The sequence below is a fragment of the Gouania willdenowi genome, chromosome 8 (assembly GCF_900634775.1).
Source record: "Gouania willdenowi chromosome 8, fGouWil2.1, whole genome shotgun sequence".
NCBI lineage: Eukaryota > Metazoa > Chordata > Actinopteri > Blenniiformes > Gobiesocidae > Gouania > Gouania willdenowi.
Genome location: NC_041051.1, coordinates 28016492 through 28039130, shown reverse-complemented (window position 1 = coordinate 28039130; position 22639 = coordinate 28016492). Strand labels below are relative to the sequence as shown.

Sequence of the window (22639 nt, the reverse complement as noted above, 5' to 3'; positions counted from 1 at the left end):
CGTGGTCCCATGAAGTGCTGATATCTCGATGGTTTTTACACAATGAAGAGTGCACATTCTGTACTTGACCTGCTGGGAGTTTCTTAATGTTTGACACACGCACACAAAAAAGCCTGCCAGCCCAGGGAGTGGGAAATGGTGTCCAATCGACCCCCACTCCCCCAGTGCTGCTGGGAAAAATGGTGTCCCACCCTTACTGTGTTGGAATGATAATTGAGATGTAAAGTCTAGGGCAGCAGTGTCAGTGAAAGCATAATGCATTGGGCTAATTGCACATTTTGTCTACGCTGATTTACCTCGAGCACACTCTTCTTCTCACTCCATACTGGTTCTGCTGGTTTTGCAGCACCTCCAATAAAAACCAGCACACCCTCGGCAAAAAATGCTGCTTAAGTGCTCACCCAGATGTATTAGCAGCAGCTTTTAACTTTGCTTTTATGCGTTCATGTCACATAAAAACTCTGAAGGTTGCTTTGAAGGTTGGTGTTTTGGCTCATTTCCATTCATCAGAAGTTTGAACGTGTTTGTCTTTTCTCCTCCTCTATTGTTGCTTTTTAAGCACAACAAAGGTTTGTCTTCTGTGTACATAATCACACATTCATGGCTGTTTCATAAAGTAGGTTGACTTAAGTTTTGGAGCTTGTTGGACAACTTGACTCTGAATCGTTTTGGTCTGCAATGATGCTTTTATTAAAACATTTCCCAGGAAGGTGAAACTAACGCCTCCTCTCACTCAGTAATTTGGGCACTGATTAAGACGGGGGCGGAGCGACTTCTTAAACAATCAAATTGTCAGATTTAGTGCAGGATATTGGTACTGGTTGCTTTGTGCTGTTATAGTTCGTCCTGTATTTAAAGAGTAGTAGTGAAGTGTATTCTAACCGCAAACTCACTCAAAAGATCACATAATATTCAAGGTTTTGTTGGGTAACATTTTTTTAAACAGCCAAGAGTAAGAAAAATGTGGTCGTCCGAGAGATACGGTCGCCGCCATCTTGCTCTCTTCAGACTCTTGTACTGACGTCACTGCTGGCTGCTCTGCTGCACCACAAGAACACACAATTACAGCTTTAGATGCGTCCAAAGTAGCTCCAACACACATCATTGTGTTGTCCGTAGTAATGATTAAAAAAAAATACACCAGCAAATGTGGAGAAAATCATGACAAAGGCCTAAAATAAGAGGAAAATCAAAGAAAGCCGTTATGAGCCAACGTAAACGCACTGTTTTCGTATATTTTTATTCTCATTTTGTGTTGTTGGTGGGGGGGGTGCACAAAATGTACCACATTTGGTCTTCGAGACTCAAATTTGTGCTCAGAAGGCGTGTAGAGAACAAGAAGAGAGATGAACAAAACAGAACAAAGTGAAAAGTTTCTAAAGGACATAAAAGCCTTCACATGTGATTTCTTGTTGATTTGTCGGTACCTTCAACATATTGTGCTTTTCTTACATCTTAAGGTACAGTGCCTTCCCTCTGACCGAGAAAAAAAATTTGAAATAAGCTTAATTTTATCCTTCCTGACTTCAGATTATCTAACTATGTTTGCAGGGATAATGTGCTATAAATAACTTTGTCAGTCCACGGTATTTCATGTAGCTTTTTCTAGATCTCCCACAGTCGACCCAAGGCCAGCCTGTATGAATGATGGTAAACACACCAGGCAAACTCAGACCTACCTCTCTGTGATCTCATCCACGTGTCGTCTGGCCAGCTGGAGAAATTAAGACTTTTGGCAGCAGTTTGCCAAGAACTAATGCAGAGCTGTGTTTGACAGTCAGTGTTTTATGTGCGGCCATCCTGACGTGAACCGACTCTTCCTGCGTCTCATCCCGTCAGCAGTGACCTTTACATTCCTCAGAGATGAAGGGATCACAGAGGTCTGGTTTGGTTTAAAGCCACCATGGTTTTACATAACTGCACAGCTTTTCATCTTCTCCCCGAAGACGCCTGCAAATGCACTAATAAATTAGATGTTGTCATGATTGTGGATATCAAATTTTGACCTCTGTGGTCTTACATCTGATGTAATTCATCTGCAGCTGCACGTTAGACCTATCCTACACTTTAAAGATCAAGGAGCTTCAACGTTAAAGTGGAAAACATACTGATTATTTAAAACGTCTTAAATTAGATTAAGCTGAACGTATTGTAATTCACCACACCAACCATCATGCGCCCTGCTTTAATGGGACTTAACCCACTGGTTTTAGGACTTTTAAAAGTCAGAGCCAATTAAACTAGAGTCAATGCACAACACAAAACTTTTAAATGACACGCCAAAGAAGCTGCAGCATTATTTAGTTTGTTTATGGAATAATACTGTACTCAGGGCAAGGTTTCAAAACAAATTGTCAGACTTTGAAATATGTTGTTTTTAGTTGAGCAGCGACTTGTTCACATTCAGTTGTAGCTCAAAGGGCTGCAGTTTATTTAGTAGACAAATCAGCTCTCGACAGCTGCTTCTACTCCTTTATCTACAGTTTCTTTTCTTGGGTTGAGAGCAATGAGCTGAAGAACATGGGGAGTGTAGACTGTGGAGGTATTTGCTGAGCTAGTTTTGTTAGTTCATATGTAACCTAATGATTTTTGGCCTGTGATTTTCTTGCCTCAGTAAGAAGGTCCTGGGTTTATGCCCCAGGGTGGAGACTTGGCTCTCTTCTGTGTGTGGTTTGCATGTTCTCTCCATGCTTGTGTAGGTACTCTGGGTATTTCCACTCACATTAAAAAAGCATGTATGTGAGGTAATTAGAGTTTGTACATTGCCAGTAGGAGTGAAAGGGAGTATGTGAGCACAGTCTATCTGTTTTAGTCCTGTGATGGACTGGTGTCCTGTCCAGGGTGTCCTGTCCCCCCCACCTAGAGACCACTGAGAGCTGGATGTAGGCACCGGCACGCCCTGAACAGAAATAAGAGGTTCAGAAGATGAATGCGTAAATGATCATTTTTTTTTGTTTTTATTTGCAGTTTAAAACATACAAACAACTTATTAATGTAAAAAAGAACAAGTTATAAAATAAAATACAACATAAAACTAGTTAAATAAAATGAATAAATAAATACAAAACAATCTAAATAAACAGGAAACTATCATTTAACAAAGGGAAAGCATTTTCAGTGGCTATCCTGGGTGTATTTTCAAGTAATCCTGTTATTTTTTGTTGGCATCGCTTCTTTGTAAACAGTCCACTTCTGCCAGTTCTTTTTATGGGTGTGTTTTAAGCTTTAGTTGGTAAATCAACTTTTCCATCATATAGATGTCTTAGATGATCTCATACCAGTGCTCTTTCTCTGGGGATACGACATTGTACTCGTTTTTGGTTATAGCTTTTTTGCTTGCTATCAATAAAATTTTAATGAGATATTTGTCTTATTTGTACAGCATGTGAAATTTTTCCCAGGTACATTACAACACAATTATTTGGTTTAGCATAGTCCAATATGTCATTTATGGTTGTGTTTACCATCTTCCAGAAGGGTTTTAACTTGGCACAGCGCCAACAAATGTGTATGTTATTGTCTTAATTTAGTTTAAACCCTTTTAATGTCTTCTCATGTAGTCAAAGCATTTTATAGCTTCTTCTTTTGATCACATCTGTTGTCAACGGTGGGTGAAATTGTTTAGTTTATTGTACAGTGAAATAATTCTTAAATGTATCCACGTATCATTTGTAACACTACTATTCTGACGGTCGATTTTGCTTGGCTAGAGACTCCCCCAAGGCCTTGATTGGGTGATCTTTATCATTTATGTCTAATCTATCTATAAACAACTCAAGAGTTTAGGTTTTATTTTTTTCCCCATCTGAGTAAACCTGTTGGAGGTTTCCTCGAGAAACCGACAAAGCCTTCTTTTTCTTGATCTGTTTTCCATGTTGCAACCCTTCACCTTTATTAATCGCAAACACTGTTTCTTCTCCTCTCTCCAACAGCCACCATGTCAGACGCGGACAAGTTCCTGTACGTGGACCGGAACCTGGTCAACAACCCTCTGGCACAGGCCGACTGGGCTTCCAAGAAGCTGGTGTGGGTCCCATCGGAGCGTCATGGCTTTGAGGCCGGCTCGGTGAAGGAGGAACGCGGAGATGAGTGCGTGGTGGAGCTGGCCGACTCTGGCAAGAAGGTCAGAGTGAACAAGGACGACATCCAGAAGATGAACCCACCCAAGTTCAGTAAGGTGGAGGACATGGCCGAGCTGACGTGCCTGAACGAGGCCTCGGTGCTGCACAACCTGAAGGAGAGATACTACTCAGGCCTCATCTACGTAAGTGCTTAACCAACACATTTGGTTCCATCGACAACTACATTAATCCAGGACAAGATCTTTATTGTCATTACACAAAATAATGTTGGAGGGCAGTCCTTTTGTACGCCAGTACAGTTCATAGAATCAGAATCATCTTTATTGGCCATCTATGTTAAACACACAAGGTATTTGACTTGGTGAACTCTGCTCTCTCTGAACAACATAAACATTAAATAATAACAATCAACAAAAAAGTATAAACAAGAGTTAAAGACTAATTTGTACAAGACTAATTAGGATAACATAATAAGATAATAGAATAGAATAATAGTGCTGTGGTAAGTAGTGCAAAGGGATGATGAACTAAATATGAGGTCATTTCTTTTTCAGTATTTACAGTGAAGAGTGTCCGTAGATGAACATTTAATTAAAATAATATACATATATGTACATTCACAGTAACAGTTTAGCTTTATTTCACAGCAACTGGTCTGACACTCTTTGACTGTTTAGTGTTCATCAGAGTGACAGCCTGGGGGAAGAAACTGTTCTTATGACGGGTTGTTTGTATGATGTGTGATTCCTGCTGTAGGGGAGGAGTTTGAACAGAATGTGTCCAGGATAGTTTTTTTATGTTTGTGTTTTACAAACGATGTGATTGAGCAGCAATGTTTAGATTTGTGTGTCTAGACATCCACATCTAAATTTCTATTTGTGCATGTCTTAATGTTTGTCGAGTTGTCTTAATGTGTTTGTCTAGATCTCTCTATATGTGTGTCTTGATGTCAATGTCTAGATGTCTCTGTTTAGTGGCCTGAGTCTTGATGTACTTGAAGTGTGTGTATAGATGTCTGTGTATAGATGTGCGTACATAGATTTGCGTCGAGATGTCGATATGCATTTCTACATTTCTTTGTCTAAATGTTAATGTCTGAACATCTGTGTTTAGGTGTGTGTCTAGATGTCGGGATGTGCATTTCTAGATGTTAATGTCTAGATGTGTTCAGATGTCAGACACATACTTTTAGATACTAAGTGTTGCAGGTCTAGATGTCTGTTGAGATATGTATGTCTTAATGTACATGTTAAGATTTGTGTTGTCTCAATGCATATGTCTAGTTTTTTGTAATGTATGTATAACACATATATACATCACAGTATTTTATGTTTTTGTGATGGATGTGCAGCAGCACAGTTATGATAGATCAACATTAGTCTGTCTGTAGGATCAGCTTCACTAATCAGCCACTGTTTGTTCTGTTTAACCCCCTGTGTGTCAGCTGTCGCTTCCCTGAAAGTCTATTTAAGCTATCGTTTCGTCGTACTCCTCCATCATCAGTTTGCAGACATTTTATAAACAGGAAACTTTAAGAAACAAAAGCATCCAGAGCGGAGATGTTGGAGGAGGAGGAGGGCCCCAAAGTCCAGAGTGTTGTGTAGAAAAGGTCGTGGAATGTAAACCATGTTGTAACTTTCTGTTTATGCTCCCATGGTTAACGTTAGTGACCCTCATTTTTCTGAGCTGGAAGTGATTTTCTTCCTCTGACCATTAGTGAGTGACCTCGGTCATATCAACACAGTCCTCTGCAGCTCCAGGATCTTCAGTCCTCCATGTCTCAGGGGAGATGCTTGGTACGAGGCGAGGAAGGGGGGTGGCAGCTCAAGAATGCAGGGAAAACTGCAGCATTCAGAGGAGATATGAGTCCAGATAGACCGAGGTGGGAACGTTTGCTAGGATTCACAGAAACCAGTTCAGCCTAGAGTGAACACTGGCTTTGGAGAGAGTTTACCCTCCCATACTGGTGTGGAGCAGGAGTCAGCCTTGTTCAAGTGCAGCGACTTGTTGGGTTGGCCAACAGCAGTTTTAACCTGCAGCAGGGCAGGATTCACATTACATAATCGCTAACAAATCAGAGCTCATGAGAAACTCTGAGTTCCGCAGCAGCTCTGGATACGACTGCTTTAGTCTTCACACATAAATAGTTTACATACACACCAATTTAAATGAGCTTTATTTACACTACATTTTCTGCAACATATCAGGATTTTTGTAACTGTACCCGACCTGTTGTGGCTCAGTAGACGACTCCACGCGTCTAAAGCGGTCTAACCTGCACCGCCAGGGTTTATTTTCCTTAAAGCTAAACACACACGAGTTTCTGGAAGCCACATCACTGAATAAGTGTTTTAGTGTGTTTGTTAATGATGCCTAATGCATTTTTCCCATGAAGTATTCATAATACACAGGAAATCTAATAACGGTTGAAGTTCCTCTGACTCATTTCATGTTTCTTTAAAATTTCTTATTTATCAGATTAATTTGTAGCGAAACATTTTTTATTTCCTTTGCTTTTATGAAATATTTCTTCAGATGTTAGTTCAAACTGACATTACACCCTTACAAAGCCTGGAAATGGTTGCATGTTCAAATCCAATGGATCAGCCAATTATAAACTAACGGTGTTAAAGATGCCTAAATCTCCAGTTTAATGCTTTGTTTGAGCTTAATCTCCACCACACCTGCATGGATCCTAGCTGTTTGCATTAATCAGCAGACAAAAGCTTTGGTGTTGAATTCTTTTTAGCTCTTGGATCCCAAAAAAAATAGAATTTTTAAAAGCAGTGTGATTTTTCACATTTACATTGTGCAATTTGTGTCGCATACTAATTGTATTTACTTTGCAGATCACAGAGAATCGACTCATTAGGTCTCAAACTGTATTATAGACAACTCAACTCGAAAGTTTTTGTTCTCCACTTTAAACCCTCCTATTGACATTTTCAGTAAAGTTTTGCTCAATGCATTGTGGGATGTGGAGTCCTGTAGACAAATGCATAGAAGTGATTTTACTTTATTCTTATACAATATACAGATGTTTTCGGGAAAGTGAAAGAAGTCGATTAGTATATTTGCTTCTTTTGAGCATTGCTGACATAAACACTTCAAAGAACAAAGTTTTCCCTGAGCTGACTTAGTTCCCACTTTTACTACCAACAATGTAACATATCGTTGTAATATATCATCTAACATCCAGGACAAAAAGAGCCCAACACTGACTTTGAACTCAACTTAAGCAGGTATTCTATAATTTATTAATCTTAAATTTGCTCATACGTTTCTTTTGATTGAAATCAAAGCAGTCCAACATGTTTCGTCTTTTCATGTGTTGACTTTCAGTGCACACGTCAAGCTCAGGATGGTTTTGTTATCATAAAAGTGCAGGAACATACTTGAATAGTGAGGATAGAGCTCTACTCCAGATGTTTGTTGCACTTAAATCGATTCTCTTTGATCTGCAAGTGGATTGCACAATCCAGGGTTTAGAAAGTGATTATTTCTGATAGAAGGCCCCCAAACAAGACTTGGTTCTACACCCCTGCTTTAGTTTGTCCTATGGAAACCTGTTGCTTAATCAAAAGAAGAACCAACAAGTAGGGAGTTAAGATTTGTGGAAGGACTGACCATCAGATGTTGAGTTTGTTCATTCCCAGCTCTTTGTGTCCCACAGACGTACTCGGGTCTCTTCTGCGTTGTCATAAACCCCTACAAGAACCTTCCCATCTACTCGGAGGAGATCGTGGATATGTACAAAGGCAAGAAGAGGCACGAAATGCCGCCTCACATCTACGCCATCACCGACACGGCCTACAGGAGCATGATGCAGGGTAGGTTCCCCCAAACTCTGAGAGTCCTTTAAAGCAGAAACAATGAGCAGGAACGCTCTGCTGGGCTCTTAACTATGAAATATTAGGAGTCCTTTATCACCCTGTCGAGGGTTAAATGTTGTTTTAAAGACTGAGCTTTGCTACAGATGACTATCCAGACAGAGTCGTAAACCTTAAAGGAGAGGAGAGGTTTTAAGATTTCAGCAGAATATTTAATGCAGAGCAGAAAAGAAGTGAGGGCGTGTAAAAGGTTTGTAATGATGGAAATACTTGGCCTCTGTGTCTGGGCCGAGTAGAAAAAAACTTGATTTGTGCAACATTTTTCCTCTAAACTGCACGACTGTGGATTCAATCAGGTAACAGATTAAAAAACTAAGCTCATGCTTCATTATTACTCAGGTGAACTGTAAAGTTTTACAACTAACACACATTCATTCATCTTGTTCCTGTTCCCACCCAAGTCTAATAATTATCAGCTCTACACCAAGCCTGAGAACCATCCTTTACATTAGAAGTCATTAACCATCTTCCTCTTCTACTACTGGTTTTAAACAGGATGTCTCAGTATCTCACTCTTAATGAGGTCATCAGTACAAATATCCCAAAGATGGAGCTGAACAAACTTCCTGCACTTACTCAGGCAGAATTCCTGTTTCCAGACATTTACCTTCGCTGCATTGCATAATATCATGGTTATCGACTTCCTGCCTGGTATTTCCTGCAGGAATATTTTCATCCGCTATTGTTGGAGGCTGCTTTGTAAGGCCTGATGAGGCGATTGCAGCTCACGGTTTTACCATGATGCTCCTGCGTTTAGACAGATTGAGCAGTTGGTTTGAACACAGACTGTAAACAATAGGTATATATAAATGAAAAGAATATTACCCACAAAATGTACAAAGTTTACATTTGGAAACATCTGTCAGGTTCATTCCAAGCACACACAGTTTGCCTTTGAAGGAGACTTTAAACATCTCTGACAAACATTTTGTTTATTGACATTAACGCACATTCTGTAAATGGCAACGGTTTCTTCATTTACTCTCTTTGTATTTGCAGATCGAGAGGACCAGTCCATTCTGTGCACGTGAGTAGCAGATTCTTTGGTTTGGTTCCACCTCTCAAATGCTCCCGTCGCCTTCTGATCTCATCTCTCTGTCTGCGTGTGTGCGTAGGGGCGAGTCCGGTGCCGGAAAGACAGAAAACACCAAGAAGGTGATCCAGTATCTCGCTCATGTTGCCTCCTCCCACAAGACCAAGAAAGACCAGGTATGTTATGTCCTGTCTGTAGAAGCTCAAAGCATCTGTTAGAATCATTTGCGCCTAAAAACACTGCTCCTGCATCCGTTTCAAAATAAAAGCCCCAATTTCAAAATAAGATTCAGAGTTTTAACCCAAGCGTATTTGAGAATGTTTTTAAATTCGCTCTCAACTGCTTTCTGCAGGAGGCACATGAATTTGGATCCAGGTCTTTGCCTTCCTCAGCAGACTTTGCATGTTCTCTTCACTTATCTCTTAGTATTGTTCCTATTGAAGGATCAATAAATGATAAGAAAATATTGAAAAAATCTGCTAAAGTTGTATAATTAGGACTTTGTTCTAAAGAGCAATGAGTAATTGCGCTTTTCAGAATAAAAGCTGAAGTGACTATTTCAATTTAGGTTAAATTTCCCCTTTTTACCTCTGTGTCACATTGGTTGGAATCCAGTCCCTGGCCTTCCATCGCAGCATTTACAGGTTCTCCATAAGTAAAACCAACAGTCTAGATAATCTGCTCACTCTCTAACTATGAGGCCTTGATGCTGACATGCTGTATGTGAAGTTTTTTCAGTTTTTCCAGCTCAAATTCAAGTAAACTTTCCCTTTTTCTCTCACCTTAGAATAATTTAATTTCCCCCCCATCCTCATCCTCAGCATCACTTTGGTGTTTTTTGTGCGCTGATGAAGCCATCTACACATACTTGTGTGAACACGTATCATCACAGCTTCTTGATGGTTGAGCAGGAACAGAGAAACAGCCGTGCAGGTTTTAAAGCGTAGATTGATGAGTAAACACATCTGAAAGTACATTTCAGTCTAGAAAAGAGCAGAAAGGCATGAAAAAAGGACTCAAATTAATGCTTAGATACAGGAGAAGATTCAGACGTGCCTGCAGAGAATGAAAACTAAGGGCATAAAGGCTTAGAGAAGACACCAGACTGAAACACCGTGCTCACCTGCACACACGCCCCTGATCGATCACCCCCTGCTGGGATGTGACTGCAAACATCCAGCGTTCTTTGTTTTGAGGTTGTTTTATTTTTCTCTCCTCACCAACAGAGCAGCTCGATCCTCTCACATGTGAGTGAACTCTTCCCCATCTTCACCCGCTTCTGTCCTCCTCCTCTTCCTCCTTTCTCCTCCTGTTGGAGTGCACAGTTTGTGGGAGTCTTTGTATGAAGGGCAGAGGTGACTTGTCGTCCTCCACAATAGGAAATGTGGAGGAAGTTTTGTACGCAGCTCCGTGGCAGCCAATGTGTTCCTGTGAAAAACTCAGCCAGACAATCGGAGGATGGGAGGGGGGGGGCCTTTGGTTTGATAACAATCGTTCCTCGTGTTTGTCTGGTTGAATTTTTCATTCCTTGTTTTTGCTTTTTTTTGTGCGTCTGAGGTGCTTTTTTTTTGCTTTCTGCTTGAACAGTGTCATCATTTTGGGATCAATTCCAAGCATGCTTCCCCATCCTGATTCCTTATTTATCAAGTTTTAGTTATACAGAGGAAAAATCCTGATTTATGATCATTAAACCAATCACTGTTGATTATAAATGGGACTACACCAAGTCGGAGTGAGCAACTACGTTTCTGTCTTTTAGCAACAGATAAAGTGCAAAAGATAGCATTGGAAAGTATTAAGTAACCAAATGAATTACATTCACTTATTATTATAATGTATAGATAGAGGCTCCAATTTTCAGAAATTCATTTGAGAGTTTACTCCTTTGTCAGTTAACATTTTTCTGTTTCATCAGCTTTTCCTATCATATGTCATTACTGGCATTTAAACTGCCCCGATATTGTGCCGAACATGCTTAGTACAGTTAATTAACTTTACTATTTGGATGAATGCACACAAGATTTTCAATTAGTCCATTTGCTAAAGCTGCTACACATTACGCCTCTCGTTTTACTGTGACAAATTGGGCGCAAGTTCTTGATATTTTCCCAAAACATGTCGGTGAGGGTTTAGCCTGTGTCTTATAGCCGTTTTCATTGCAGGAGGTAAACTAAAAATTGTGTGTAAATTTGCCTTATTTTTTAAAAGCATGTATGCGAAGCCATATTCCGTATCATATTGCAATTCCTTGTATAAAAATAGCAATATTGTTATTTCCGATTCAGGAAGTGAATTCTGTTCTCTCAATTATTATGGAAAATTGGAGCCCCTATATACTGTGTGTGTGTATATATGAGAGAGAGAGATATAGTTAATTATACAGATATCTACCAATATATACACACACAGTTAAGAGGTAAATATACAGATTTATAAAATACAGATGTGTAATAAATTCTGAGGAATTCGTAAATGAAGCAGATAAAGGTTAATGTGTCATTGATGGAGTTTTGAGGCTTGTGTGGTTTGCCTTCACTCTGCTGTGGAAAGGTGACGGGCTTTCAGTGACTGTTTTATTACAGCTGTTCCACTAACGAGGCTTTATGTGTGTGTGTGTGTGTGTGTTGGGGTGCAGTGCTCTGGTGTGTGTATATTTGTGTCACTCGCTGGTTTGTTGTTTTACCTTCTACACAGACGTAAGTACAGCCTGGTAAACTGATCAATGTGACTGGGTATCACATCACAATAATAATCGGTCTCACTATGAGCTTACAATGGAGTCATTTAAAAAAAGTTTCTGTGACAACTCGCAGTCAAGTCACACCATCACAGTTTTATCTACTTGTATACTGCCAAAATATATTTATACTATTGCAACAACACATCATCAGTAGGGTAAAACTAACCTGTCTCACGACATACTAAACCCAGCTCAGTTAAATGCCTCGTCCACACAGAAATATATTTTTCAACATCTATACTAATCTTTTGACACTTGTTTTAACACCAACATTTAGGAAAACACAGAGCAGCAAATAAGTTTCATTATATTAAAGTCCATGTAAAGCAGAAATAAATTTTTGTTATGAGTTTGTCACACTACAGAAACATGTCATTGACCACTGAGCCAAATTTGAAAGATGAAAAATATCGCTAAGTGTATAAAATTACTATTAGGTCTCAAAATCATGGAAAAACAAGCACTTCATTCTGCTCTTAAATGCTGGGGGTGTGTAAGTTAGAGGCGCTGGGGGTGTGTAAGTTAGAGGCGCTGGAACCACGCACGGGAATGGCATTGCCTCTGTGTATTAACCCAAACCCTATGGGAGAGAGCAGTGTGAAAAATCCAAAAATGCTCTGCTCCGCCCTAGTCTGAATATGTGCATCTCTCCCTGGTAGAGTCAGAACTGCACCCGCTAGAGGCGGAAAAAAAAGTGCTAATTTCATTGAAAATGTGGCACCAGCGGATGTATTTTTATTCCCCGAGTCCGAATCTGTGGTTTGTTTTCAGCTAGGGGCCAAATTGCGCCTGCTAGAGGCCGCTTAAGTTTGGTGTGCTTCAGAAGCAAGGTCGGGTTAATGCTAATGATTAATCCGCTATGTTACGCGGCTATGATTTCTGACCTGCTCATTAAATCCTGAACACAGAAATTTGAAACACAGTTTGTGAAGCCTAGCTCCACAGTTACATTCTAAATGGTTGAATGGCTTTGTACATAGTTTAAGAAATACATTTATGACCTATTTAATGTGTTTAGAAGAAAATGGCTGAATTTGCTTTACACGGACTTCAGTTACATTATCGCAGCGTAAATTGTAATGTTATTGTCATTACACATGTTCTAAGCACAGATAGATGATTTATGGCAAAAGGAAAACAATAAAAATAGTAATTTAGTCTTGGTATATTCAGCACTATTTCACTTGAAAAAAACTACATTAGAATATTAAAACTGTACTAAATGTAATGGGTTTTTTTTGTTAGTTTTTTTTGTACTTCAACCATTTAATTATTTATTAAGTATAATCCCAAACAAAAATAAAGCAAACGGCTTTCGGGTAACATTTTCCTTTCTGTTTGGACGGAGGAATCTTTAGAAATTTGTTGTGTAACAAACTTAAATAAATATTTTTGGTGGTAAAAAACCCTCTCTGGTTGGATTCCGCTTTAGTTCTGCTTTGCTGCTATGTTCATGTCCACCAGGGGGAGCTAGAGAAGCAGCTGTTGCAGGCCAACCCCATCCTCGAAGCTTTTGGCAATGCCAAGACGGTCAAAAATGACAACTCCTCCAGATTTGTAAGAAATGGCCGCAAGTTTTATATTTTTTTTTTTTTTTTTTACTGGTTTTAAAGTTGGATTTCTTATCTTTTGTTTTAACTTTCAGGGAAAATTCATCAGGATCAACTTTGACGTCAACGGTTATATTGTTGGTGCTAATATTGAAACTTGTATCCTTTATTCACTACGTTTGGTGCTCGTTGTTTGGGTTTGTCGGAGTATCGGAATCTCTCCTTGACAGTTTTACTTGTAGACTTGTTGGAGAAATCTCGAGCCATCCGTCAGGCCAAAGAGGAGCGAACCTTCCACATCTTCTACTACATGCTCACCGGAGCTGGAGACAAACTGCGCAGTAAGTACATCTGGTTTGTTAATATTCTATATATTTACTCCCTCATTGTCAGAAGGAAGAGTGATAATTTGATAATATATCATTTTAAGGTCAAAAGCATTAGGATAAATAAGACTCTCCCTTTGCCTTTCTTCTTAGACGAGCTCCTCCTGGAAAACTACAACAACTACCGTTTCCTTTCCAATGGGAACGTGACCATTCCCGGGCAGCAGGACAAAGATCTGTTCACAGAGACGCTGGAGGCCTTCAGGATCATGAGCATCCCCGAGGACGAGCAGATCGGTAAGGCTCGTCTTATTCAGTGTGCGAAGAAATTCAACAGAAGGAGGAGGAGGAGATGTGGATTCATGCTCGTTTGTTTGTTTTTAGGGATGTTGAAGGTGGTGGCGTCGGTGCTCCAGCTCGGAAACATGAACTTTAAGAAGGAGCGTCACACCGACCAGGCCTCCATGCCTGACAACACTGGTAAGTCAACAGTTAAGGATATTCTGTTTGAAAAAAACTGATTTTCACATCAGTTTACCCTTTTCAATTTTGTTTTTGATTCATCTGTTTTTCCTAAAAAAGTCAGACCTCAATAGCAGCCGGAGTCCTGTAAAAACTATGACCAATTTCTAACCAATCAGAAGCTTTCATGTCTTGTCCTGCCCATGTCCCTCTCTGTCCCCGCCCCCCGAGATATGAAGTCTGTTTGCTAAAGTTGCTACACATTATGCCACACGTTTTGTGGTGAAAAATTGCGTGTATTGTGAATGTGTGATATTGTCCCAAAACATTCCGGTGAGGGTTTAGTCCATGTCATATCACAATTTTAATATAAGGAGGTGTATTTAGTCGTATCTTGTGTGAGAAGTAATATTTCGGCTTCTCTGCCCACCTGTTTACGATGAAAATTTGTAGTGTAAATGTGAGCTATTGTCCCACAACATTTTGGTGAAATGTTGATTTTGTTTATTAAAAAAATATTTCGATTTATTAGATGGTGATTTCTGTTTTTTCTATTCGTTTCCACAATCGCAGAAAATTGGATGCTTTACTTTGCAAACAGACATGAAACAAGTGCTTTCACTTGGTTACTGTTCTTCAGTAGAAATTGCGTTGCCACAGCACAGAGATACTTAAAAAATTGATGAGACTTTTGTCACACAGTTTTATCCAAGAGTTAATGTTTGTTAGTGTTTACCTTCTGACCTTCTTTCTTTCTCTTCTGTCCACAGCCGCCCAGAAGGTTTGTCACCTCATGGGAATGAATGTCACCGACTTCACCCGAGCCATCCTGTCGCCCAGGATCAAGGTGGGCCGAGACTACGTGCAGAAGGCTCAGACCCAGGAGCAGGCGGAGTTTGCTGTGGAAGCCTTGGCCAAGGCCACGTACGAGAGGATGTTCCGCTGGCTCGTCATGAGGATCAACAAAGCCCTGGATAAGACCAAGAGACAGGGAGCGTCCTTCATTGGCATCCTGGACATTGCTGGATTTGAGATCTTTGAGGTAAACGTCACAAAAAATTGAAATCCTACACAAGCGAGTGTTTGTAAATTATTTAATCAAGGAATGGGCTCTTTGTGAACATGACAGCACAGATATTGATTTATAAAATAGTGTTGCACTAATGAGGAAATCAGGAACAGTCAACAAACGATAGCGAAACATAAATAACCACAAAATGTAAATGTAGTTCATATTTTATAAATTAGTTGTTCAGTCTTATTGATAACAATGCCTTTGCAGACTAAGTCATCTAAAGGAACCATTTAACGGCTGAACAGAAGGAGTTTGAGAACAGAGCCCTGAGGAACACCACAGGACATCGTTTTTCCGTCAGATTCCAGTGCTTCCAAAATAACTAAATAGAACCGGAGGGGGTCCGATTTGGGAACCTCAGGATTTCATCTCTGCTATTTGCAGATGATGATGTTCTGTTGGCTTCATCAAATCAGCCCCTTCAGCGTGCACTGGGGCGGTTTGCAGCCGAGTGTGAAGCGGCCGGGATGAGGATCAGCACCTCCAAATCTGAGGCCATGGTTCTCCACCGGAAAAAGATGGCTTACCCTCTCTGGGTCAGTGGAGAGTCCTTACCTCAAGTGGAGGAGTTCAAGTATCTTGGGGTCTTGTTAACGAGTGAGGGTAGAATGGAGCGTGAGATCAATAGACGGATCGGTGCGGCGTCAGCAGTGATGCGGTCGCTGTATCGGACTGTTGTGGTGAAGAGGGAGCTGAGTCGGGGGGCAAAGCTCTCAATTTACCGATTGATCTACGTTCCTATCCTCACCTATGGTCATGAGATTTGGGTAATGACCGAAAGGACAAGATCGAGGATACAGGCGCCCGAAATGAGTTTCCTTCGCAGAGTGGCTGGGCGCACCCTTCAGGATAGGGTGAGAAGCTCAGTCACTCGGGAGGAGCTCGGAGTAGAGCCGCTGCTCCTTCACGTTGAAAGGAGCCAGCTGAGGTGGCTCGGGCATTTGTTTCGGATGCCTCCTGGTCGCCTCCCTCGGGAGGTGTTTCAGGCATGTCCTATTGGGAAAAGGGCTCGTGGAAGGCCCAGGACACGCTGGAGGGACTATGTCTTTGAGCTGGCCTGGTGTCGCCTCGGGGTTCCCCCAGAGCAGCTGGAGGAGGTGTGCGTGGATCGGGGGGTCTGGGCATCTCTGCTGAGACTGCTGCCTCCATGACCCGTCCCCGGATAAAAGCTGAAGAAAATGGATGGATGGATGGACTTTTGGAACCTCTACAGCCAATAACTGATTTCAAAAATATATATACATGTATGTTATGTATATCCTAAATTCTTACTATATGTAGGATTTCAATATATAGTAAAAAGCCTCCACATCTTTTTTTGACAGTCTGTGCAGCAACTGATTCATTTATTTTAATTTTTTTTTAAATGCTGTCGTGCTGGCTGTGTATTTCCTGGTGGGTAATAGGGACTTCATCGTTTTTGTGTTCCATGCATGTGCCCAGTTCCTTGTTTTGGTTCGCTTGGCACATAGTGACGCTGGCGAAGCAGGAACAAAGTTTAAAGTGGTATGGCTATGGTATTAGTTCATCTTATCAGACTGATAAAAAGGATCTGAGGAAATGTTTTTAAAGGAGAGCAGGAGAACAACGTGTGACCCTTTTCTCTACATCGATCCACGTTGTCAATAAGTGTTTTTGTTTGTTTTTCTCTGCAGCTCAACTCCTTCGAACAGCTGTGCATCAACTACACCAACGAGAAGCTGCAGCAGCTCTTCAACCACACCATGTTCATCCTGGAGCAGGAGGAGTACCAGAGGGAGGGCATCGAGTGGAGCTTCATCGACTTCGGCCTCGACCTGCAGCCCTGCATTGACCTCATCGAGAAGCCTGTGAGTTCAAAGCATTCCTTCACAGTTTCCTTTAAACCAAATCAAGCAGTATAAAATCATTTTCAACCACTGTGAATGGGACCAAAGGGCTTTACAATTAAGTTAAAACAAATGGGAATAAAAGGGTGTTGGTAGGGCTAGTAGAAGTTAAAACATCCTGATTCAACTTTGCATTCTAAAATGTACATAAGGACATCATAAAAAGTAAAAATGCATGTTTAACTTTAGTATATCAGTATTGATGCTTTGATGTTTCTACTAGAGTTGGGTATCAATTTAGATTTCTCCAATTGATTTGTTTCACAAGTGCTCGATTCAATTTGATTCCATTAGATTCGGTTAAGGATATTTCAGGCAAAGTACCAATTTTTCTAGTTTTCTGGAAGAGATTCTCAGAGAACTAATTTTTGAAATAATAGAAACGAACTCTAACTTGGTGCATTATTAAAAATATTGATGTTTACATTGGCAATTACTCTAGAAAAAATATTCAATGATCAATTTTAGGTTTTTATGAATCGATATAATTTTTTTTAATTTTTTTTAAAATCCAGCCTTACTTCTGACTTTGTGTTTTTTCAGTGTTTGGCTAATTTTGCACTTTTGTATTTTTGCAATCTTACTGTTGAGCACTTAAACCTACTTTTTTCACTCACTACCGTGCAATTTGATCTGGAGATTATATCCTTGGGCATGATGTAATGTATAGGGGGAGCTGTACGTGGATGATGATGCCTACTCCATGTTGTACAGTTAACTCGCGAGCACTTTAGCCTCAGGTGTGTGCGTGTGATTCTGATGACTCGGCATGAAAACATTGGACAGTTTATAATCATTGCAGATAATTTTCATGCAAAAGTATTTATGCTAAACAAAACTTGAAAATGTAAGTTTTTTTATCTACCTGGAGGAATCCCAGGGTGCTAAAAACAATGCACAGTAGCTGTGAATATTGCTCTGCATGTATAATGTGGGTTTTCCTCACGCTCTTGCATTCTTAGGCCAATCCTCCTGGTGTTCTCGCTCTGTTGGATGAGGAGTGCTGGTTCCCTAAAGCCACGGACAAGAGCTTTGTGGAGAAGGTGGTGATGGAGCAGGGTTCGCATCCCAAGTTCCTAAAGCCCAAGAAACTGAAGGACGAGGCAGATTTCTGCATCCTGCACTACGCCGGCAAGGTAAATATTTACTGAGTTGTGTTTGAACGTTCCCTCGCATTCTGCCCTAGAAACCCTGATCCGAGCAGCTTCAGTTCTCAGCTCTAAAACACAGTTGTGGTTTTGTTCTGGTCTCTAGGTGGACTACAAGGCAGACGAGTGGCTGATGAAAAACATGGATCCACTGAACGACAACGTGGCCACTCTGCTCAACCAGTCCACCGACAAGTTTGTGTCTGACCTGTGGAAAGACGGTGAGTTCAAGTCCCTCTGGGAAATCTGGTCACGTTGGCTTTTGGTTCACACTTCTTTCTTCTCCTCTACTGTCTGCACCTTTGTTTTTACCTTGTTTTTTTATTACAAACCCTACTGCTGCTGTCTGTCCCTTTCTTCCTTTGTTTGGTCCTTTTTTTCTCCATCATTATACATTTTAAACTGGTCTCAGAGGTACAGAAATGTCAGAGAGCCTATTTTTATCGACGCTTTCCTATTCTGCACTCAAACTCAGGTGAAGAACGCTGTTTTTCTGTGGTTGTGTGATTTTTCATTCCTTAATTTTTCCACTTTGTCTTCATCCTTTTGTTCCCGCTTTGAGAAGAAGTCACTAAACATGTTGATACTCGCTCGTCATTGAGCTCTCCTTTTCTCCCTTTGTGTGATAGTTTGGGGATCCCTGGTGTTGGTCTTGGGTACTACAGCAATGGTATAAACTGCATGGGATTGGTTTAGTGTCTGGTTTTATCTGCTACCACAACAATCCATGTCCACTGCATCCATACATTGGTGTTAAATTTGTGGTCCGACGAAGCTGCACACACCAACAACATGCTGGCAGCGTTGAAGCTGACAGATCCTTCACTCACTGCACTGAGTTTGTTTTTGTGGTGTGCAGTTCTTCCACACGTCACTTGTATTCTGCCCTCTGTCCTCCTCCACCTTCACTCTGTGTGTGTTTCACTGAACCACGGCTTTGCTCTCAGTGGAGAGCAGACATACAGATGATTGTCGTGTTCGTTTCCTGCTGATATGTGCATCCGTTTTGAGTTTGCCTGGTTGGAAGTCAAATTTACACACTTTCTGGCCTAACACGTCTCTGTGTTTGTCTGTCTCTGCCTGGATCCCGTTCACCCTTCAGTGGACCGCATCGTTGGTTTGGATAAAGTGTCTGGGATGTCGGAGATGCCCGGTGCCTTTAAGACCAGGAAGGGAATGTTCCGCACAGTCGGTCAGCTGTACAAGGAGCAGCTGTCCAAGCTCATGGCCACACTGAGGAACACCAACCCCAACTTTGTGCGCTGCATCATCCCCAACCACGAGAAGAAGGTACTCTGTTTAAGTCCCAACTTATAACTCTGCAAACTTGAATCAAGAGACACCAGTTTTAGATTTTTTTTTATCACAGTGAGAACACAAATAAACCTTCCAGCAAACAATTAAAACCAGACCAGGGTTGGGGTCAGTTACATTTTTTAATTACAATTACATTTTCAATCATCCATGTTCAATTACAATTCAGTTAGGATTACAATAAACAGCATTCTTCTGCACACCACTGATTGCAGTGATCAAATTGGTTAAGAATTATGAAGCATATGTATCGCCGTGCAGTATTGAACGTGAGCTGCTCAGTAAAAAGCGAGTCCGTTGATAAAATCCACACGAGGAGGCTGGAATTATTGCCAAAATAGTACGTCATATAGACTATAATCTGTGGCTGACCAGAGCAACTTTAGTCAGGATTATCTGGTGACTTCTGCAGCAAAAAGGAAATGCACACACATTGTTTTGCATGCTTTACCAGAAGAACAGTGAGAAGTTTTTTTCAGAACAAGACAACAGAGCCACCTGTTGTTCATTGCAGAGTTTAAATGTGTAATGCTGTTTTTGACATTAGACACAGAGACATTCCTTAAAAATATCCTGGGGTGAAATTAGCGTAACCTCAGATCAATTTAGTCTTTATTTTTATTTCATTAATGAAAGCCTCAGAATGATTGATCTTTGTGCAATAGATAACTGAACTTGATGTTAAAGTAACATAAATGTGTGTGTGTGTGTGTGTGCGTGCGCGCGTGTGTGTGTGTGTACCTTATTTCCTATGTTTGTGATAAAACTTCACCACAAATCATTTTCAAGTTTTCTAACTTAGGACTTGCGATCATTTTGGTTGTAGTTTTTACAATTTCTTTCTCACTGTCAGGCAGGAAAGCTGGACCCTCACCTGGTCCTGGATCAGCTGAGGTGCAACGGTGTGTTGGAGGGAATCCGTATCTGCAGACAGGGATTTCCGAACCGCATCATTTTCCAGGAGTTTAGACAGAGGTGACGAACGCCATCGTCTCTTATTTCGGCTCCTTTTGTTTTTGGTTGCTTTAATCATTCGTTGCGCGTCTCCCAGGTATGAGATCCTCACTCCCAACTCCATCCCCAAAGGCTTCATGGATGGGAAGCAGGCCTGTGTGCTGATGGTAGGGAACGCTGTTGTTTGCTCGTCACGCTGCTCTCCTATTCCCACTTCACCTTTAATCAGCGCTTCTTCTTTACCATCAGATCAAAAGTCTGGAGTTGGATCCCAACTTGTACCGAATCGGCCAGAGCAAAGTTTTCTTCCGAGCCGGAGTCCTCGCCCACCTGGAGGAGGAACGAGACATGAAGATTACAGACATCATCATCAGCTTCCAGGCCTGGTGCAGAGGCTACGTGGCCCGCAAGTAAGACCCCACGAGTTACCAAACAAACAGCACGGATGCTCCAAGAGTGGGAGTGACTCTGATGTTCCTCTGCAGGGCGTTTGCCAAGCGGCAGCAGCAGCTCACTGCCATGAAGGTGATCCAGAGGAACTGCGCTGCATATCTCAAACTCAGGAACTGGCAGTGGTGGAGACTCTTCACCAAGGTGCCGACGTCTTCACAACGCGTTCTGCCTTCCTATGGATTGCCTCCCTTTTGATTTTCCTAATGCTCTGTGATGTTGTGTTCAGGTGAAACCTCTGCTGCAAGTCAGCCGTCAGGAGGAGGAGATGCAGGCCAAAGACGATGAGCTGCTGAAGGTGAAGGAGAAACATCTGTATGCTGAGCAGCAGCTCCAGGAGATGGAGGAGAAGCAACACCAGGTGATTCTAGATGAAGCTTCATTTGAAGTCCCTCGTCATTCTTAGCCATCCCAGTCCTCACCGTGCTGTGTTTGCAGCTGTCAGCAGAGAAGATGGCTCTGCAGGAACAGCTTCAGGCCGAGACTGAGCTTTGTGCCGAGGCCGAGGAGATGCGATCCCGCCTTTCTGCCAAGAAGCAGGAGCTGGAGGAGATTCTCCATGACCTGGAGGCCCGAGTGGAGGAGGAGGAGGAGCGTGCCAATCATCTGATGTCGGACAAGAAAAAGATGCAGCAGAACATCATCGTAAGCAAGAATCTTAACCTACAAATCCATGAAAACCCTAAACACAGTCAGAGGCCTCTGAATATTTCTCAGACTTTTCAAGAAGTCTGTGAATAACATGTTCCTGAAGCTTTCCTCATGTTGGTTCGCACTTAGGACCTGGAGCAGCAGCTGGACGAGGAGGAAGCAGCACGGCAGAAGCTCCAGCTGGAGAAAGTCACCATAGAGGCCAAGATGAAAAAGATTGAAGAGGATGTCATCATTTTGGACGACCAGAACAATAAGCTGCTCAAGGTTTGAATGGGAATTCCCCTGCTTTTGGTTTGATTCTTTGTGACCAATTCTCTATAGATGTCAAATGTCCCAGCTGTAAAACCTGAGCTGGTGTTTGTGGGGGGGGTTGTTGGGATAAGACATGTTTTACACTGAAGCTTTCTTCTCTGTCTGCAGGAGAAGAAGCTGATGGAGGATAGAATCTCCGAGTTCACCACCAACCTGACTGAGGAGGAGGAGAAGTCCAAGAGTCTGCAGAAGCTCAAGACCAAACATGAAGCCATGATCACAGACCTGGAGGGTCAGTGAGAATTACAACCAGCAACCCTCAGCGTCTCAGTTTTACCTCCATCTGGTTTGTAAAATCATTCTTTTTCCTCCATCAGATCGCCTCCGCCGAGAGGAGAAGCAGCGTCAGGAGCTGGAGAAGAACCGGCGTAAGCTGGAGGGTGACTTCACTGAGACGCATGACCAGATCTCCGAGCTACAGGCACAGATCGCAGAGCTTCGCGCTCAGCTCGCCAAAAAGGAAGAGGAGCTACAGGCGGCGCTGGCCAGGTCAGTGGAAGGACTAGAAACCACAGCTTAGCAAGTGCATCTGCATTATGTTTTTCCACTCTGTAGAACTCTTTCCAGTTACAGAATCAGGAGTTCCCCAAGGTTCTGTCTTAGGATCACTTAAAAAACTGTTTTTCATTGATATTAATGTTTTCATCTTCAGATAGATTTGAATTTAAGTAATGCCATCACTGTTTGTTTCAAGCCCAAAGAGAAAAAGATTTATACCCCAATAAATACAGGTTATGATATTTTTTTTTATTACAGTGAAAACTTCATGCTGGATGTCAGA

General features: G+C 41.5%; 1 protein-coding gene across 2 annotated transcripts in view; it reads left to right on the top strand.

The window, feature by feature from the left end:
- Nucleotides 1-22639, top strand: part of LOC114468235 (myosin-9-like) — a 45370-nt gene that overhangs the window by 12383 nt on the left and 10348 nt on the right. The window contains exons 2-25 of one of the 2 annotated variants that reach the window (XM_028455014.1): nt 3933-4264; nt 7756-7912; nt 8972-8999; nt 9088-9181; nt 10232-10252; nt 13210-13302; nt 13391-13454; nt 13538-13636; nt 13775-13918; nt 14006-14101; nt 14854-15125; nt 16814-16987; nt 17989-18162; nt 18281-18395; nt 19277-19464; nt 20342-20463; nt 20540-20609; nt 20692-20852; nt 20928-21036; nt 21122-21253; nt 21331-21537; nt 21673-21810; nt 21967-22090; nt 22176-22347. In XM_028455014.1, the coding sequence (XP_028310815.1) occupies nt 3938-4264; nt 7756-7912; nt 8972-8999; nt 9088-9181; nt 10232-10252; nt 13210-13302; nt 13391-13454; nt 13538-13636; nt 13775-13918; nt 14006-14101; nt 14854-15125; nt 16814-16987; nt 17989-18162; nt 18281-18395; nt 19277-19464; nt 20342-20463; nt 20540-20609; nt 20692-20852; nt 20928-21036; nt 21122-21253; nt 21331-21537; nt 21673-21810; nt 21967-22090; nt 22176-22347 (3281 nt within the window). In that variant the 5' untranslated portion in view covers nt 3933-3937. The remainder of the gene's footprint in view (nt 1-3932; nt 4265-7755; nt 7913-8971; nt 9000-9087; nt 9182-10231; nt 10253-13209; nt 13303-13390; nt 13455-13537; nt 13637-13774; nt 13919-14005; nt 14102-14853; nt 15126-16813; nt 16988-17988; nt 18163-18280; nt 18396-19276; nt 19465-20341; nt 20464-20539; nt 20610-20691; nt 20853-20927; nt 21037-21121; nt 21254-21330; nt 21538-21672; nt 21811-21966; nt 22091-22175; nt 22348-22639) is intronic. The other variant, XM_028455015.1, reaches the window with a different exon arrangement.